Source organism: Rhinatrema bivittatum, chromosome 1 (assembly GCF_901001135.1).
Source record: "Rhinatrema bivittatum chromosome 1, aRhiBiv1.1, whole genome shotgun sequence".
NCBI lineage: Eukaryota > Metazoa > Chordata > Amphibia > Gymnophiona > Rhinatrematidae > Rhinatrema > Rhinatrema bivittatum.
In genome coordinates, this window is record NC_042615.1 from 39193011 (window position 1) to 39213958 (window position 20948).

General features: G+C 44.5%; 1 protein-coding gene across 4 annotated transcripts in view; it reads left to right on the forward strand.

Moving 5' to 3' along the window:
* Positions 1 to 20948, forward strand: part of ELMOD2 (ELMO domain containing 2) — an 82089-nt gene that overhangs the window by 47669 nt on the left and 13472 nt on the right. For 3 of the 4 annotated variants that reach the window (XR_003856000.1, XM_029597057.1, XM_029597035.1), the window contains exon 8: positions 13624 to 13757. Coding sequence is in view for 3 of the 4 variants with exons in the window: in XM_029597057.1 (XP_029452917.1) it covers positions 13624 to 13757 (134 nt within the window). In the remaining variant the exon portion in view is untranslated. Of the gene's footprint in view, positions 1 to 13623; positions 13758 to 14075; positions 14281 to 20948 lie in introns of those variants that run through there. The other variant, XM_029597066.1, reaches the window with a different exon arrangement.

Here is a 20948-nt window from a genome sequence, read left to right on the forward strand (position 1 = left end):
ACCACGTGCTTCAGCTCAATTGAAGTGCGCACAGGGATACTGCAGCAGTAACGGTCACAGTGCCTGGAGTAAGGGAGTGTTCGCCATCGCTTAATGGTAATTATTGGACAGGTTGTGGGTGCAGGTGTCTGGAGGGAGCTACGATCTGTGAGTCCCAGCTGAAGACTAGCAGTGTCTTGACTGGACCAGATAAGATTAAGTTAAAAATGGAGTAGGGGGAATGCCCCGGGTAGGTGAAAATAAAGACTCAGAGGCTGATTTTCATTGAGCTGGAAATCTTGAGAGCAGAAAGGTACTGCCAAGTAAAAAAAAAAAAAAAAATTGTTTCCTTCTAAAATTAAGGAAAATTATGTTGAGCAAATATTTAAGTGAATTTGGAATAAGAGCAAAGAAGAAATCAGTCTCGGAGATGGAAAGTTGATGATTTGGGAAATAGCTGTTTTTGAAAGAGAAACTCTTGCTCAAAATTCAAGGCAGCTTGTTGACTAGGCAGATAAAAGCCCACCACTGACGAAACTGAGGCTTACCTTCTGCTGCTGGGAATACTAAGTGTTGTGCTAAGTCAGTAGCGCATCAGTGACAAAAGCAAGTTAGCCCTGTTGTGGAAATGTGGCAGCCTCCTGATATATCCCCGCCTGCTCTGCTACTCTTGCCACAAGGTGGATGTTGTAGGTAGCAGGGTTTTCCTGTGCAGTATAAGTTGCTCAGTCTGCTGGAGTCTAAAACATTCTGTCCAACCATGAAGGTTCTAGCAGAAATGACTGCTTCATAGAGCAGCTGGCACGAGAGCTGCTTTAGATCTAGTCCTCAGCGGGAACACAGGACATGGTGCAAGGGATTACTGTAGTGAGGCCGCTCAGCAATGGTGATCATCACGCAGTCAAATTTGACATAATTACTGGAGGGAGGACTTTAGGGAAAAAAGTGCAGGACTGCTTCTACATCCAAGTCCTAAAGCAAAGCATGTTCAAATAGCATTGTCTGAATTATCAAGATGGCTGTTACTCCCATAGAAGACTTGCTGGGCAGACTGGATGGACCATTACTATGTTCTCCAAGGACAAACAGGATGGTAGTTCTCACACATGGGTGACATCAACAGATGGAGCCAGGCACGGAAAATCTATTTATTTACTTATTTAGGCAATTCTTATATACCAGTTTTTGGGAGGTTTTTTGTTTTTGTTTTTTACTGGAGAGTAGTCAAAACTTATGTCAGACTTTCTAGAACTTTAACTGAGCCTCATAAAGCAATCTCATGAATGCAATATACTATACATCCATGTGGGGTCCCCTTAATTTCTTCTTTTCCGCAGAGTCTTGGAAACAGAGGGTGAGCCTCTGTTTTTCAAACTCTTTTTACCTACTTTTTAAAATGGTCTTTTTTAATAAAAAAAATCTTTGTTCTTCTTCGTGCGGTCAACACAGGCCCTCGCCACCTGGTTCTCCTGTTAGTGTCCAAGACAGGTTTTTCAACGTTTTTGGGTAAGTCTATTTTCATTGCTGGGTACGGGGACACACCATCTTCTGCTGCGATGCCCCCAAAGTGACCCCATGGCGAGGAGATCCTCTTTGGAACCCTCCTGCATTCCAGCTTGTCCTGGTATCAGTGATGTTCAAGGAGGAATCGGAGAGAAGTGTGCAGCTGGCCTTTGGTGGCAATGCGGCAAGGATACCGGCACAGTCACTTCTCAAGCCACTGCTTGAATCCCTGCATATGCATATTGGTATGTTACAGACCCAGCTGCTGTCTGTTCCTGGGGTGACATTGATGCCTTCAGGGGCACCAATTGATGCCTTCAGGGGCACCAATACTTGCCGATCTGGTTGTTGTCCCCGGTTCCTTGAAGCCTCCTGATACCAGAGATGGCACTGAAGTATGGGCCTCCGTTGCCTGCACCACTGGTTGGGGGCCAAGCGCCTAGTGCCATCACCAGTTGACAACAGTGGAGATATTGTCAACTGGTGATGGGATGACTACTCCATAGCTTCCAATGATGCTTCACATGGTTCTCCCTCAGACCTTTCCAATGATGCTTCACATGGTCCTCCCTCAGACCCTTCCAATGATGCTTCACATGGTCTTCCCTCAGACCCTTCTCCTCCAGATGATCAAAGGAAGTCCCTGCCAGAGGACCTCTCCTTCACAGGCTTTGTTCAGGTGATGGAGACTATCCCATTTCAGTTGATGACTGAAGAGGATAATAGGCACAAAATGCTAGTTTCCTAGCGTGTAGCAGATGGACTCAGGACCAATGGGTATAGTATGCTCCTGATAGCAGTTGGAGACTGAGTCAGATTTCAATCTGACATCGGCACCAGTACATATACCCCTGCAGGAAGCTCTGCTCTTCAGTATTTCTCCGTCTCCATAGCAGTTTGGGACTCTCTACACGCTTGCACATCATTAGAGTATTCAAACCAAAGAGAATCCAAACAAAGAAGAAATCTTACCTCTACAGATGAGACCCGCCCTCCTATGGTGATACCTACGGGTCCCTCCCCCAGTTGAGAATTCCTGAGGTGATTTCCGAGATCCCTCAAGTAGGCCTCTGTCCGGTAGCTGGTTCCCGGCATGGATTTAGCCCGAGGCAGCGGGTGCAACACTGAGCGCGGTGGTGAAGGTACTTTCCCTCTCCCCCCGCAGCAGGAGACCACCCGGAACGATACCGAGAAATGCCGAGCCTCCCAAAGAGATTGTGGAAGTCCCAGTGCACGAGATCCTTGTGGTGTTACTGATGAAGATGTAGAAACACCCCCTCACTGTGCTTCCTGTGAAAAGGAAGGCGGACACAAGTTTTCATCCAAAAAGCTCTCCGATTCAACCCACGTCTGTTGCCCCACCTGTCGGTAGTTGTAAAATCCACACTCTGACCCATTCCTCAGTGCCCCCAGAGAAGGATCACAGAGCAATGGATTCTTTTGGGAGAAAGATGTCCCTGGGTGCTAAGCTTATTTCCTGCATAGTGGTCTACCAGCTCTACATGAACTAATATACACAGGTCATCTGGAAGCAGATACAGGACGTTGCCAAGCAACTGCCTTGGCAGCAACAAGACACCCTTCTGTCACTGGTGCATAAAGGTCTGGAGTGTAGAAAACATGGGGTCTGTTTGACCTACGATGTTTTCGAGACTGCATCAAGGGTCTCTGCGCCCGTAGGTTCGCATGGCTGCCTCTGATCTCAGATCAGAGGTGCAGGAGCTGACTTGCCTTGTATGGGAGAGAATATCTTCAGGAGATCGTTGAGGTCTGGGCCTAGGAAGTTCTTCCGCCCGAGAAAGTACTTCCCTCCGCCTTCTCATTCCCATCAATCACATCAGGGCTCGTGGCAGTCCCAGGCAACAAAGATCCCCCAAGCACTAGCTGGTTCCTCCATCAACTCTAGGGATGGGGTTTCGACTGGATCACAGGGGACAAAGCCAAGTCGTCTGTACCCAGAACGATGGACTTGCCGGTTGGGGAAAGGCTTTGGTTCTTTGCGAACCAATGGACCAGTGTAACCTCTAACCAGTGGGTTCTCTCCATCGTTTGCAAGGGGTACAAATTGAATCTGAATACCCCACCAAATTGCCCTCAGAGCCCATTCTGGGGCAGGGTAGTGCATCAGGAAGTACTAGTAGTGGAGCTGTCCTCCCTCTTAACAGCCAGAGTGTTCAAATCCGTTCCATCAGGGCAAAGAGGGTGAGGATTTTACTCCCGGTACTTCCTGATACCAAAGAAAACAGGGGGACTCCATCCTATTCTAGGCCTGAGGGCATTGAACAAATTCCTCAAAAGAGAAAAGTTCAAGATAGTTTCCCTGGGCACCTTGATCCCCCTTCTTGTGAAAAGGTGACTGGTTATGCTGCCTGGATCTCGGATGCTTACACACATCAAGACCTTCCCAAGTCACCGGAAGTATCTCAGATTTGTGGTGGAAAAGCAGCTCTTCCAGTATTGTGTTCTGATATTTGGGCTCGCTTCAGCCCCATGTTTTTTACAAAAAGCCTAGCCATGGTGGTGGCGCACCTTTGCAGACAGGGAGTTCACATTTTCCTGTATCTGGACATAAGAACATAGGGGTAGATTTTTTTAAAAAGCGCAATTGCGTACTTTTGTTTGCGCAGCAGGCGCAAACAAAAGTACGCTGGATTTTATAAGATACGCGCATAGCTGCGCATATCCTCTAAAATCCTGGATCGGCACGCGCAAGGCTGCCGATTTTGGGAACTTCCTTGCGCCCTCCCCTCACCTTCCCCCTCCCTAACCCCCCCCCCACGGCCCTATCTAAACCCCCCCTTACCTTTGTCCCTAGATTTACGCCTGCGAGAAGCAGACTTAAATCTACGCGCACCAGCAGACTGCTGGCGCGCCGTCTTCCAACCCGGGGGCTGGTCCGGAGGCCTGGACCACGCCCCCGAAACGCCCCCGAAATGCCACGCCCCGCCCCCGAAACGCTGCGTCATCCGGTCCCGCCCCCGATACGCCCCCTTCGAAAAACCCCGGGACCTACACGCATCCCGGGGCTCTGCGCGCGCCGGCGGCCTATGGAAAATAGGCGTGCCGGCGCGCAAGGCCCTGCTCGCATAAATCCGGGCGGATTTACGCGAGCAGGGCTTTTAAAATCCACCCGATAAGAAATTGCCATGCTGGGTCAGACCAAGGGTCCATCAAGCCCAGCATCCTGTTTCCAACAGAGGCCAAAACCAGGCCACAAGAACCTGGCAATTACCTAAACACTAAGAAGATCCCATGCTACTGATGCAATTAGTAGCAGTGGTTATTCCCTAAGTAAACTTGATTAATAGCCATTAATGGACTTCTCCTCCAAGAACTTATCCAAACCTTTTTTGAACCCAGCTACACTATCTGCACTAACCACATCCTCTGGCAACAAATTCCAGAGCTTTATTGTGCGTTGAGTGAAAAAGAATTTTCTCCAATTAGTCTTAAATGTGCTAATTGCTAACTTCATGGAATGCCCCCTAGTCCTTCTATTATTCGAAAGTGAAAATAAGTCACATCTACTCGTTCAAGACCTCTCATGATCTTAAACACCTCTATCATATCCCCCCTCAGCCGTCTCTTCTCTAAGCTGAACAGCCCTAACCTCTTCAGCCTTTCCTCATAGGGAAGCTGTTCCATCCCCTTTATCATTTTGGTTGCCCTTCTCTGTACCTTCTCCATTGCAACTATATCTTTTTAGAGATGCGGCGACCAGAATTGTACACAGTATTCAAGGTGTGGTCAAGAGCACCCCTCAGGCAGGGGCTGATGGGTCTATGCACCAGACTATACGGGTGCTGGAGACCCTAGGGTTGGTTGTCAACTACCTTAAGTCTCATCTCAGCCTGTCACCACAATTGGACTTCATTAGAGCCTTGCTGGACATGATTCAGGCCAAGGCCTTTGTGCTCTGCCAAAAGGCCATTCAACAGAGTAAGCAGGTATCCAGCTTGGCACATGTTTAAACTGTTGAGCCATATGGCCGCGACACTTGATGTCACTCCCTTGGCTTGTTTACCATTCAAAAGGCCCAAGGGACCCTGAGGTTGTAGTGGCGGCAAGCTATTCAGGACCTCCAAGACCACATTCAAGTCACTCCATCTCTCTGGGTCTCTTTGCCCTTGTAGTAGGGAAATTTCGGATCTGGAGAAGGGAGTGTCTTTCCAAAGTCTTCCCAACCAAATTGTCCTAACCACGGAGGTGTCCACCCTGGACTGGGAAGCTCAGCACCCAGGGGCCTTTGGTCCATTCGGGAATGTCTATCAGATCAAATTCCTGGTGCTCAGGGCGATCTGGTACGTGCCATAGGCTTTCAGAGATCAGCTGTCCAACAAAATTGTTCCGGTACAGACCGACAACCAAGTGGTAGTGTGATATGTCAACATGCAGGGAAGTACGGGATCTTGCCTCCATGCTTTTCGAAGTGGTCCATATCTACTCATGGGCCCTTTCCCATGGAATGGTGCTCAGAGCCAAGTACCTGGCCGGATTGGAGAATGTAATAGCAGACTGACTGAGCCACGCCTTCAGACCCTACAATTGGACCAAGGGGTTGCAAATCAGATTTTCTGCCTCTGTGGAAGCACTGATGTGGATCTCTTCACAGCGTCTTGGGACAGGAAGGTTCCTCAGTTCTGTTCCCTGTACAGGACTCATGGCAAACCAACCTCGGATGCCTTCACCTGCCATTGAGGCAAGGGTTTCCTGTATGTATATCCTCCATCTCCACTAGTAGAAAAAGACTCTTGAAGCTTTGTGAGGACAAAGGGACTATGATACTCATAGCCCCTCACTGGCTAAGATAGACAGTTCTGTTTTTCGCTCCTCAGGGAGATGCCCATCCGGAAACCGATCAGGCTGGGTCTTCCCCAGATTTAATCATCCAAGATTGAGGCAGGTTGCGCCATCCCAACCTATAGGCCCTATTGCTCACAGCCTGGATGTTGAGAAGTTGATATTGCAACCATTCGATCCCTCGGAAGATGTGTCTCGGGTCCATGTAGCTTCCAGAAAGGCTTCTACTAGAAAGTCCTATGGACTGACGAGGAGGCTTTCCATGTGGTGTGAGCAGAAAGCTGTAGATCCTTTCTCCTGCTCAGCACAAAAACTGCTTGACTACCTTCTACACCTGTCAGAAGCTGATTTTGAAGACCAACTCCATTAAATTTCATCTAAGTGCAATTGGCGCTTATTGCTGTGATGTAGATGATACACCCATCTCTGTACAGCCTATAGTTCTATGTTTCATGCAGGCCCTGCTTCAGTTAAAGCCTCCTGTAAGGTCGCATGCTATATCTTGGGACCTCAACTTGGTGGTAGCTCAGCTGATGAAAGCTCCCTTTGAGTTGCTGTGATTCGGTGACCTGAAGTATCTGAACTGGAAGGTCATATTTTTGGTGGTGGTCACTTCAGGATGCAGGGTCAGTGAACCCCAGGCCTTAGTGACTTATCCACTTTACACTAAGCATTTTTATGATTGGGTACTCCTGCATATGCACCCCATGTTCCCGCCTAAGACGGTGTCAGATTTCCATCTTAACCAGTCCATTGTCCTGCAAATATTTTTTGCCAGGCCCCATTTGCACCAAGGCAAACAAGCCTTGCACAGTTTGAGAAAAAAGGAGGCCAGAAGTGGTATAGTGAAATTGAAATGTGATGAGTAATGTCTGGAGAAAACGAAGAATTGGCAAAAATATTAAACAGATACTTCAGTTCTGTGTTCATTAAAGAAGACCCTGGAGAAGAAACTTTGCTGATTGACATGATGGTACATGGGGATGGGGTAGATGAAACTCCGCTTACAAAAGAGAACATGTAGGAGGAGCTAGGCAAACAAAAGTGGACAAGGCCATGAGGTACATCCCAGGATACTGAGGGAGCTCTGAGATGTGCTGGCGGGTCCACTGAAGGACCTGTTCAATAGATGCCTGGAACCAGGAGTGGTGCCTTGGCGTTGGAGAAGAACGGTGGTAGTCCCACTTCACAAGATTTTTATTTATTTAAAAGATTTTGTGTACCGATGTTTGTTTTGTATTTACCTTCACAACAGTTCACAGTTTGTCTTATAAGAACATAATACAATCAAACTATTTATAAAGAAAAAAAAATTACAATCATTATTATTAAAATGAACACACAAAATGGTTAAGAGTATAAATTATTAATAAAAAAATAATAAAGGAACCTATTAAAGCCAACAACAGTAAATAATTAATAATCAGTAGCAAGTGTAAAAATGCAAATCATAAACATAAAATAGTGGAAATAAAATCATAAAGAAATTCACAAGAGTGGTAACCACAAGTGTGATAACAGAAAAGAGGCTGGAAACCACAGGCTTGTAAGCCTCACCTTGGTGGTGGGAAAATTAAGGGAGAGTCTGCTGAAGGAAAGGATAGTGAACTATCTAGAGTCAGCATCATTGCTGGATCCGAGGCACCATGGATTCACCAGGGGAAGGTCCTGTCAGACACATCTTATTTTTGATTGGGTGATTAGAGAATTGGATCAAGGAGTTCTCAGTGATCTTGGATTTCAGAAAAGCTTTTGATATGGTCCCAAACAGGAGGCTTGTGAGTGAGCACCAAGAGGTGGCATGGATTACAAACTGACTGATAGACCACATGTAATGATAAATAGAACCTATTCTGAAGAGAGATCTGTGTTAAGTGGAGTACCATAGGGATCGGTGTTGGAACCGGTTCTGCTTAATGTTTTGTGAGTAACATTGCGGAAGGGATAGAAGATAGTTTGTCTATTTGTGGATGATACTAAGAACTGCAACAAAGTGGAAATACATGAAGGAGTAGAAAGAATGAAAAGGGATTTAAGAGAGCTTGAAGAGTGGTTGAAGACTTGGCAGCTGGGATTCAATGCCAAGAAGTGCAGGGTCATGCATCTGGGATGCAGTAATCCAAAAGAGCTGTATGTGATGGGGGTGAGAGACAGACGTGCACAGACTGAGAGAGGGATCTTGGGGTAATAGTATCTGGTGATTTGAAGATGGCAAAGCAAGGTGACAGTTTAAAGCCAGAAGAATGTTGGGCTACATAGAGAGAGGAATAACTAGTATGAAAAAGGAGGGGATAATGCCCTTGTACATGTTCTTGGTGGGGCCTCACCTGGAGTACTGTGTTCTGTTCTGGAGCCCATATCTCAAAAAGGATGGAGGCAGTCCAGAGAAGTTGACCAAAATGGTGTGGGATTTCTATCGGAAGACCTATGAGAAGCTGAAGGATATGAATATGTATGTGGAAGAGAGGAGGTGCAGGGGAGATATGATGCACACACTTCTAATCTTTTCCGTTGGGGGGAAAAAAAAATAGAACTCTGGATCATGAAATGAAACTTCGGGGGGGAGGGGGGAGGAATGACTCAGAACCAACATCAGGAAATATTTCTTAATGGAGAGGGTTTTATATGCCTGGAGTGTTTCTCCGGAGGAGGTGGGGGTGACAAAAGCAGTCCACTGAAGGACTACTTTTATTTGTCAAAGGAGCATGGGATAAACACTGTGATTTGCTAGAGGATGGAAATGAGAAAAACGCTCAGGGGGTGACTTTAGCAGAAGGTATGGAGATTACTATCAATAATGCAATTGCAACATTGCTTCCCACTTTGATGGCAGGGGGGAAAAGAGAAACTGGAATCAGATCGCAACAGAAGGCCCTGACTTCTTCTACAGTCTGGGGAACTGATACACAGACATAAGGGAAAAGGCACCAGGACTGCTTCTACGGCAAAGTCCATAAGGAAAGCACATCAGTTAGCATGGTCTGAATCTTCAAGAAAGCTCATCAACCAGTAAAAAAAAAAATGTTGCTAGCTGCAATTTTTATGGGTTATTATAAGGCTAGGGGATAATTGCACAGTGTGGCAGTTACTACCTTAAGAAGCTTGCTGGAAGACTAGATGAACCACTTGGTACTTTTCTGCTGTCATTTCTATGTACTGCAAAAGAGCCTAATCCTTCTATCTGGAGCGGATAGAAGCCCATAGACAGTCCACTCAACTTTGTTTCTTTTGATAGGAATAAGTTGGGCTTTCCAGTTGGCTAGCGGACTGCATCTTGGAGGTCAAGTCAAGGTTCGTTCTGTTCTAGCCATGGCAGGGTTGGTGGCCCACTTGTGAGCATTCCCTATGGAGGTGACCTGCAGAGGTGCGACGTGGAGCTCTTTCCACACATTCACATTGCATTATTATTTGGTTAGGGCTGGCCAATGCAGCAGCAGGTTTGGCTAATCTGTCCTTTGGAACTTGTTGAGGTGTAGAACCCAACTCAATTTCTGCCTAGGGCTTATTGTTTTAATTCAGGCTGTTCCCCCCCGTTACCAACAAATCTGGTTGTTTTTGTGTCCGTTGGCGCTTATTGAGGTGTTCTGTTGGTCCCCTTTTTATGTTGGGAGGCAGCCTGTAGCTAGGGATTCACCCATGTGTTAGGACTGCCATCCTGTTTGTCTTCGGAGAAAGCTGAGTTGCTTACCTGTAACAGGTGTTTTCAGAAGGCAGCAGGATGTCAGTCCTCACGAAACCCACTCGCCACCCCGTGGAGCTGGGTTTCCCACTACATAGGTTTTTCTTCTTTTATTTTCTTCTCTTGAATTCTATGATTATAAGACTGAGGGGACCCCCATGTGGCTACATAGGATATTGCATGCTCAATGAGGCTCAGTCAAAATTCTAGAAACTTTGACATAAATTCTCCATGCCAAGCTCCATTCGATGTCCCCCCATGTGTGAGGATTGACATCCTGCTGTTCTCTGAGAACACCTGTTACAGACAAGTAACTCTGCTTTGCTATGTTACTGCAGTAGAATATAATTTTAAAAAGGAAGGCTTCTGATAGAACGAGGATATTAGTTAAACTAAAAGGAGTAGTTACTAAGCATAAGTTCTTACACATGGCATGTACATAGTTTAAAAAGCTTTATTACAAGCTTAAGCCTAGGTGCAAGTTTCTTTTTTGGGGGGGGGGGGGGGGGGGGGTTTCTGTGGTTTTTGTTTTTTTTAATATATATAAAAAAAAAAGACTAAAAAAATAATGAATTCAATTCTTCTCAATAAAGAATGGGTTGGAGGTTTTTCAGACCAGTGATTACAAATGAGCACATGCCGCTATCTCTCTCGTGTATGGTGACGCATCAATGCGTTTCAGGTCTTTTTCCTCCTAATTAAATTTTATTTAATATGTGCAAGCATTTGATGTATAATTTAAGGATTTTTCTGGGTATCGATCATTTATTTAAAAATACCAACTTTCAAAGCACAGGTAAAATGTATTCCATGCATTAAAAAAGGTTGAAGGAAGGCCAAACAACTGCCAACATAGTTGAATGGTGAGGTAAAAGAGGCAGTGAAAACCAAAAGGACATCTTTCAAAAAATGGAGAGCAGACCCCAATAAAAGAAAATAGGTAAGAGTGTAAGTACAGGCAAGTTAGAAATAAAACAGTAGTGACAGGCCAAGAGAATTTGAAAGAAGCTTGTCATAGAGGCAAAAACTGATAATAAAAACATTTTCAAGTACATTCAAAGAAAAAAGCCTGGGAGTCAGTTGAGCCACTAGATAGAGGAGCAAGAAAATAGCAGAAAACTTTGAATGAATTCTTTGCCTTGGTCTCACTGAGGAGGATGTTGTGGACATACCCACAACAGAAACATTCTTTCATGGTGAGTATTCTGAGCAGCTAAAGTAAATATCTGTGATAATGGAAGATACAATAGATCAAATTGTCAAACTAAACAGTAACAAGACACCAGGACCAGATGGTATTCTCACTCCAGCATTCTCAAAGAACTCAAACATGCAGATTGGCTTAACACTGCCCTCCGCGTTCACGTACCAAACAGAAATCTAAGATCAGCTAACAAAGCACTCCTTACAGTTCCATCAATAAAAACAGCAAGACTCACCCAAGTAAGAGAGAGAGCTCTGTCTCTGGCAGGACCCATACTGTGGAACACCATGCCTTTAGAGTTAAGGTTACAAAGTGACAGTAAATCCTTTTGAAAACACTTAAAAAACCTGGCTATTTAAGCAAGCTTATCAAAAAGAGTGGGAGATAGTGAAACCGGCGAAGTGCGAGGTAGGAACAAATGAAAATGAATATCAAACACACACCACCACAATCAATACGTGTGTAGCTGTATTTTATTCTATATTACTTTATTTTATCATCCATCACTATAAGATAAAGTGACACTTATAAAGTTAGTATTGCTTTAATTCCGAAAAAAATAAAAAAACTCCAAACAATATTGTATCACATTCCAATTATTTTATTTTTAAAAACTATGTACTGAACCGATATGGCACTTGTGTAAATTAATGTCTCAGCATCCCTATCTTTATGTGCCTACTGTAAACCGTTGTGACGGAAGCTACTTAATGATGGTATAGAAAAGACTTAAATAAATAAATAATGATATTGCAGACCTTTTTGCTAGTAATTTGTAACCTATCATTTTAAAACAGCCCTCAATACCTGAAGACTGGAGGGTGGCCAAATGTAACACCAATTTTTAAAAAGGATTCTGGGGTGATCCTGGAAACTATAGTCCAGTGAGCCTGATGTTAGTGCTGGTCAAAATGGTAAAACTATTCTATTTTTAAAAATAACATTTCTGGCCCTTCAGATAGATTTGGCTTAATGGGGAGGATTCAACCAGAGAAGTCGTGCTTTGAAATCTATCAGATTTATTTGAAGGTGAAAATAAACATGCAGATACAATGTATTAACTAGCTCATTTTTATCTGGATTTTCAGAAAGCATTTGACAAAAGTCCACTAAGGTCAGCTTTCCAAATGGAAGAAAGGTCATTAGTGGACCATCAAAGGGATCTGGCTTGGGACCTGTACTGTTTAACATGCTCATAAATGATTTGGAAAACAGAACAACCGAGGCAATCACACAATTGCAGATGGCACAAGTTATTCAAAGTTAAGGCAGCAGCAGATCGTGAAGAACTGCAGAAGGACCTTGCAAGGCTGAAATACTGGGCATTTGAATGGCAGATGAAATTTAATGTGGATATGTGCCAAGTGGTGCACAAAGGGAAAAATAATCTCAACTACAGGTCCATAGTACCAGGAACAGGACCCCTGAGTCCTTGTGGACAATGCATTGAAATCCTCACCTGGGTGTCTGGTGGCAATCAAAAAAACAGATAGAATGTCAGGAATGGAAAATATCATCTTCTCTCTATCAAACCATTATGTGACTGATCCTTGAGAATTGTGTGCAGTTCTGGTCATTCCGTCTCAGAAAAGATATAACAGAACCTCGAAAAGGTGCAGAGAAGGGCAAGAAAATAATGGGACTGGAGCAGCTCTCCTAGGAAGAGAGGCTACACAGGTTAGGGCTTTTCTGCTTGGAAAAGGCAACTGAGAACGGACATGATAGAAGTTTATAAAATCTTGAATGGGGTGGAGTGTCCCCTTTATAATACAACAAGGGGACACTCCATGAAACTTAACAACCAACAGATTTACAACAAATCATAGAAAGTACTTTGTCACTTGACATAAAATCAGAGTGTGGAATTGTTGCCAAAAGACATGGTCAAAGTGACTTGTATAACAGGTTTTAAGAAGTTTGGATAAGTTCCTGGTTACAAAGTCCATAAAACATTATTAGCCAGGTAGATTAGAAAAAGCCTTTGCTATTCCTAGAAGTGAGTAACAACAAATTAAATTAATCTACTTTTTGGCATCCGCCAGGTTCTTGTGACCTGGACTGGCCACTGTTAGAGACAGGATGCTGGGTTCAGTGGACCCTGATCTGACCCAGCATAGCATAACTTTTATACTCATCCTGAATTTTGCCAGAGTCCTTTTTGACAAACATGATTTCTCATGCCAGCAATATCTCTTAGACAAGTATGGTCATTCCTTTATTGCTTTATAAGAGAACAGGTAGCCCAGGCTGCCTTTTTGGATAGGTAAGAGTTTCTAAAGCACATTTACATGTTTAATTTAAATTGTCATTAATTGATTGGAAAACACGATCATGTATGCCATTGAATGAAGAATGCTTGACAAATGAATGACTTGTCTTTATAAAACCTAGATAAGAGAAAATAATCCCCTGCAAATAACAAAGGAAAAGCTAAGTGAATCACATGTTGACTTTATAGATATTCCTATGCTATAGTGGGTATCAACTTGACTGAGATGGCCTACAGCTTACTCAAAGGTGGAGCTCTGAAATCTCATTTGTATAACTTGATATCAGGAGTCCCGCAGCTGGAACACTTCCATCAGTTTTACTGTGAGTATTGGATTTTATGAATTTGCAGAAAACAAGATTTATCTGTGTAAAATGGAATTAAGGGTCCACTAACAAGTTGTAGAGGATACCTTTTTATTGGACTAACTCAAATCATGTATGATGAACTTTTACGAATTGTCCTGACTTCATTAGGTCAGTGAAGAAACAAGGTGTACCTTCACTGACCTGATGACAAGCTTGCGTATCATCTACAGCTTGTTTGACCCTTAATTCCACATTTCCAAGTGGACTAACACAGCAACCACAATTCTCTTCTCTCCTTGTAAAGCGAACTTATTTTCATTTTTCCTTTGCCAGGCTTCAGACTTATCAAAGGCAACCTAAACTGATTGATGTGCTTGACTTCTTTTCAAAGAGTTCTAACAAGCTTGAATGGTGCAAAAGATGGAGTCTCCCTTTTGTCCTATAGCCTGCACAGCTTCAACTTTTTTTTATGACTTGTGAATTCTCCCTCTAATATCAAAAATTAGTTTAATGGATGTTTAGATGTTATGCATGCATGCCCTGTGAAATAAAGATTTTTTTCCACGTGAAATAAAGATTTTTTTCCACAGAAATCAACAAAGTATTTGGGAAAAGATGATACTTTTAAATAGTTAACATGTTTTAAAGTCAAGCTTTTGGGGCACTAACAGGTTGTCCCTTTTCAGTTGGTGTAATAAACTGGTTTCCTTCTCATCCTGCTGCACCAGTTCAAACATGGGTTTTTACTCTGCCTACCAGCAGATGGAGATAGAGGACATATCGTTTTCCTTTGAGGACAAGCAGGATAGCAGTCCTCATGCATGGATGACATCATCCGATGGAGCCCGGCAAGGAACCTTTGATCTCAAAGATTCTAGAGCTTTCAGCTGCTCTACTGAGCATGTGCAGCTGTAGCCACCTCGCTGCCCCACCGTCTTTTTCCACGAAGCCATGTGGTTGCAAGTTCAGCTTTACTTTCCTCACAGCTAATGCTGTAGTCTGTAGCTGCTCTTTTTTCAGACAGCTTTGGTGTTTGTTTTTCCCTCACTTCCCTTGTGGTAGTTTAGGTTTAATTTTTGGGGTTTTTTCTCTCTTTTTTTTTTTTTTTTTTAAAAACACTTCTCTGTCTGCCACATGGCAGGCCTAATGCACTGTGCAGCCAATAGAGGGTTTTCCCCTTAATAAGTAATGCTGCGTTCGCAACTTATTTCTGCTGTCCTCTCCTTAACATCTGTGTTTTCCCTTAGTCTGAACAGGCAACTGACAGGCAGTGTATAGTCTGTCTGTGGTCCAAGAAGGCTTCTGGCCTGGGGACTTGCCTAAATATTTACCCAGGCAGAAGTTCAGGAAGTTCTGTCTGACCGCTGGGCATCGACCGAGGCTCAGACCATGAAGGAATTTGGAACCAGATGTTCCCATGGGGAGCAGAGTTCATCCTCCCCACACTCCTGGGAACTAGTCTCCTTGGCTGGTGCTCTGGATAATGTAGCCTCACCTACTGCTTGTCAGATTGATCTGGTACTGCATCTCCTTCAGAAAGAGGGTGAGCGTGATGAGCCTGGCAATCAGCTTCACTGATGCACCATCGGTGCCAAGCCTGTAATTGGTTGCTCATGTACATCTATGCCAGAGCACCGATGGCCTGAGGAGTGCGTCGTGTGCCAGAGGAGCCACAGTCTCCATTGAGCACCATGGGTGCTATCAAGCTCCGTGTATGCCCTAGTGCACCATGGATGTCATTGAGCGCCATGGCCGCCAATCAATGCCCAGGATTGAGAGCCATGGATGCCATTGTGTTCTGGGGGCAGCTTTGATGCCAGCAAGCACCATGGGCACCATCAATGTTGTCAAGCAGCATGGGTGCCATCAAATTTTTTTTAATTATTTTCTACATATATTCTCGTATTTTGACGAGTTACTGTTATCTATATATATATATTTTATACTATTCTATTTTATTATTTATTTTATTACATGTTAGTTATTCACGCTATTATCTATTTTATCACATGTTGTTTACTATATTTTTTTTCATGTTATTTGATGAGTCAATGTTGTCTATTTAATATTTATATTCTTATGTTCAGAAACTCTGTTTATTGTAACGCCTCACAGCGATAGTTTTGTTTTATGTAAACCGACCTGATTTGATATTTGTATCGAGAATGTCAGTATATAAAAATGCTAAATAAATAAAATAAATAAATAAATAAATACCATGGTATGGTGGCTATCGGGAAGCCATCGCTGCCAGTAAGCACCCTGGGCTCTATCAAGCAACGCCATTTATGCCATCGAGCACTGTGGTATGGCGGCTGTCAAGTACCATGGGCGCCATTGATGGATGCCATCGGGTGTTGTGGGCGCCAGCAAGTACAGTCCAGCACAATGGATGCCATCAATACTGTCAAGATACCAGATGTGCAATCAAGCACTGTCAGTGCTGTTGAGATGGGCGCCGTGGGATCGAAGAAACTGGCACCACTGCTGCCATCGAGCACCAGGGGCACCGTCAACTGCCATTGAGTACTATGCACAATTGAGCACCATGGAGGTCCTCGATGCCGTTAAGTGCCAGGGGCACCATCGTGCCCCTGGGGTTCTATCAGGCACCTCCACATAGAACGCTGTGCACACTGCCAGGTGCCATGGATGCCATCAAATGGCGTGAGCATCTTGGATACCATTGGACACTGTGATGGCACTGGCGCTGTCATCTGCCTGTTGGTTGCACCATGCCTACTGACTAGTGCCATGGTAGTCATTGAGTGGTCACTATCACACATCATGGATGCCATCGAGTGCTATAAACACCATCATGTGTGCTGACAGGTGCTGGGGGCATCTTAAACGTTGTTGAGCACTGTGTGTGACCTTGCCGTGGAGTGTATAGGCGTCGCAGGACACCGGGCACCTCCAAGCGATGTAGGGTGATTGTAATCGGCACCGTTGCCCTCACTTGAGTACAGTGAGCACTGCTGCTGCCATAGAGCTTCATGGGCACAGTGGAGCACTGATGGCGGGGTCTATGCCTCTAATCTCCACACCACCAGGACACTACCATCGCTTTTGGCACCGCGGAGTGACTAAGTACTATGGTCAGTGGTGTTATTGTTACCACGGGTGCTGTTGATGCCATTCCTTCCTTCACATGTAGCAGGTGCCATATAGACCAGGTGCCATATAGACTATCTTCAATATTGCGCATTGTCACCATGCATAGCAAGGTATATCTTCAATGACAGGCTGCCTGGGCCATGTGCATTGTTACAGTGGCTCTTGATTGTTATCAAGAACAGTCAGCAGGTGGCGCCATGGGCACTTTCTAGTGCCTTCATATATCTGGCACCCAGGGGTACTATATGATACCAATGGCAGACCTCACACATGGTCCACCACCTCAGTTTTTGTGCCTGTCTGGGCTGTGGCATGGGTTACAAGGTCCACTGAGAGCATGCACGTCGCTGTCAGCTAGATGGAGCACTGCTGTTGCAGGTCACAAATTTGATGAAGATGCACTGCCCATTACTAGGTGCTGACTTGGCTGAGAATTCATTTCTATTCACTCCATTTTTGGAGTGGATACCAGGGATACCTTTCCCTATCAGGAGAGAGCAAGCACTTCTGGGCTCTTTCCTTTATTGGCTTACATTCTGGATGCTCTTTTGGGGGGGGGAGTCTCCAAGGCACATTACCACTCCAACTGGGAGGGGGGGGATGGTGATATGGTGCTTGATTCGCATGAATGAGTACAGCAGCATGGGCTGCTTGGATCAATTTCCCTGACCTTTCCTGTGCCTGGCTGCCATGTTGGCCCTAGTGTCTAGCTAGGTGGCCACTAGCAACTGTCTGTCACCAGTAGAACCTCATAGGTTGTCGATTTGTGCCCCGCCCCAGTCCAGGGACTGGGAGGGTTTCCGGAATCAAACCGATCAGATTGAGCAGTACGCTCATGCTCCCCCTCCATTTTGGAGATGAGAGGTCTTCCTAATGGTTTTCAAGAGGGTGCAGTCAGTAGGTTTCCTCTTGGTGACTTGTTTTCTGCTCAGAGAAGGGTGGGTTTGGTTTTTTTTCACATCCATTCTCTGGGTTGACTTAGCCTCTGAGTGGCAGCTGCCCTCTGTTTTCGCACCGTATCTGAAGGCTATCCATCAGGTGCTCTCACTCCACTGTTGCACTGCTGAGCAGCGGAGATGCCTTAAGGGCAGGTAATGAGCTACCCAGATTGGGACAACTCGTAGAGTCCTGGGATTCCCTCTCCTGGAAATCTTCTTCCCAGTAGCAGATGAGGATTCCTCTCACATGGTCTTAAGATACCTGCTGAGCACAATGTACTTCGTGCCTCTCCTATACTTTGGTGTCGTTTGGGTGGCACTCAATCTCTGAAGGGAGGTTTCTCCTCCCTCTATTTCTTGAGTGACATGTCTGCCTTCCGACAGCTTGGGTCAGGGGCAAAGGATCTCGCAAAATCAGGTCCCCACCCATATTGCAGTCACTTAAGGGTTCTTATTTTCTCTTTCAGAGGCAACCCTGTCAGTAGATATATGCGTTTGACTGACAAGGCAGTCCTATCCATGAGGACATTTCCACTCGTGTGTCATGACTTAGGTGGAACAATGGGTTATCTTGAGCCATAAGTTTGATATCTTTACTCAGCTGGTGGGCAGTCTGCTCTGCTGAACAGACTGTTTATCCTTTGATAACCTCAGGGTTCCCAGATTGGCGAGGAAGCCCTCTTCCACTGGGGCTGCCTCTTGCAGAAACCCTGTTTTTGCTCTCCTCAGAGTTTTACGGACTTCTTCCTCAGGTTGTTTTCACCTTGCTGAAATCTAGGACTCTGTCTCAGTATATGTGGCCTATGTTTTATTGAGGGGGATGGGCCCTGTGGGCTGTACTGTCTCCCTGGGGATTAGCAGGGGGTTTGTATGGTTGGGTAGCCTCCCAACTGTATTTTGTACAGCCTGGAGGCTATTTCCTTTGTCCTGTGGCCCAGGGGTTTGCCTCCCTCTGTTGTTCACTTCTTCTGACTTTGTCAGACAGACCAGGAGGAAGCCAGGGGGCACATGGTAGTAGATTTCATATATACCTTCACAGAAAAGTACACAATCCTTTCTTTGCTGTGGCCAGATCCCTGGTCGAGGTGCTTCCCTTCTGTCTGACTTCTCTGGTGAAGTACATTGTTTAGCTGAGCTTCATTCGCAGCTCACTGCCATCTTCAGCATCTTGGCATGGGGCTCCAGTGGAAGAGTAGCCTTTCATGCCTTGGCACTCTGGTTTTTTATCCCATCTGACCTTGGAGGTCAGATCTTGTACTACTTGTAGTTTTGGAAGGGTTTGCTGCAAACCCTGATGCTTCTTGCCACTTCTTCTCTGGGCAAACATTTGGATTCCATGCTTGCTCTTCCTTTTGGACATACATCTGTGCGTTGCTCTGCATGCCCAATCTGTCTTCTTACCTGGCTGATAGTGAACCGCAGTTTTCTTTCTGCTGGGCTCTCTAGACCCAGCTGATTTTCAGTTGTCATTTGACACCAAAGACAAAAAAAACAAAACAAAAAAAACTTTGTGGTCTTGATCCAAGAGCAGTTTTCTCTTGTACTTGGTAATTTGTGCTTTTGCCTGTACTTTCGGGGTCCTAGGCCTACTGGTGCTAGTTAGTTCACTGTTCAGATGTTCTGACTATTGTTTTTTTGGGTGGCTCAGTGGGCTTTTCACCCCATGTTCGCACTAAACCCCTGCCTTCAAACTCCTTGCTGTGTATTGGGGTTTCTGTCTCTCATTCTGTCATACCAGTCTTTCTGAGGTGAAAACCCGACTCTCTTCCCTCCTAGAACCCATATAGGTCGGCTGCCTCACTTAGCACTAAAGGGTTTCCTCATTTTTCCTGTTTTTGGCAGCCTCTAGCTTGGGATTTGCCCATGTGAGAGGACTGCTATCCTCCTCAACCTCTGAGAAAGCAGAGTTCTCGGAGGACAGCAAGGTGTTAGTCCTCAGAATACCCTCCTGCCTCCCCTGGGAGTTGGTTTTTCCATGTGTCGTCGTCCCCCCTCCCCGGTCTGGACTATGAATTTACCCCTATGCTTGGGGTAGGGATAACCACATGAGAAATTATTTTTACTAGTATGATTTATCTTTGTGTTTATAGCCTGAGTGGGGGATGAGACAGGGTCCCGGGCACCCCGATACCTCAATTCTGTGCCCTTCCCAAACAACCTCTCACTTGTGGCACCACAGATCAGATAAAATCATAACACCAGAATAAAACAGTAATTAAACTTTTTACTAATATTTTGTAAGTAGAGGGTAAATCCAACCAGAACATTTAAATAGGAAAAGTACAGTAGTGAAGTACAATATGAACTTGCAGTTTTCTTATTTTAAATCAAGCAATTAAAAAAACAACACTGCCACAGTGTACTGCAGCAGTCAAACAAGCAAACAATTATTAGGAATTATTAGGAAGGGAATGGAGAATAAAACGGGAAAATGTCATAATGCCTCTATATCGCTCCATGGTGAGACCCCACCTTGAGTACTGTGTACAATTCTGGTCGCCATATTTATTTATTTATTTATTTATTTAGAATTTTTATATACCGACATTCTTGATAAAAATATCAAATCGGTTTCCATTGAAACAGAACAGTCGCAGCTATGGCGTTACATTGAAACAAGTCGTCAAAACATTAAATAACAGGTGAATATAGAAAAAATAATAATTATAAATAAGCAATTATAAATAAAACAGGTGAATATAGAAAATAATTAGAGATAAGCAATTATAAATAAAACCATTATAGATAACAGTTGATTATAAATAAACAGGTCATCAAAAACGAATGACAAATATAATGGGCGGCATAAACAGTGGGGAAAAAAGCGATACATAAAGTAAGGCGTCTAATATATATTGCTATGAGTATCTCAAAAAAGATATAGTTGCGATGGAGAAGGTACAGAGAAAGTCGACCAAAATGATAAAGGGGATGGAACAGCTTCCCTATGAGGAAAGGCTGAAGAAGTTAGGGCTGTTCAGCTTGGAGAAGAGACGGCTGAGGGGGTATATGATAGAGGACTTTAAAATCATGAGAGGTCTAGAACGGGTAAAAGTAAATCTGTTATTTACTCTTTCAGATAATAGAAGGACTAGGGGGCACTCCATTAAGTTAGCATGTAGCACATTTAAAACTCAGAGAAAGTTCTTTT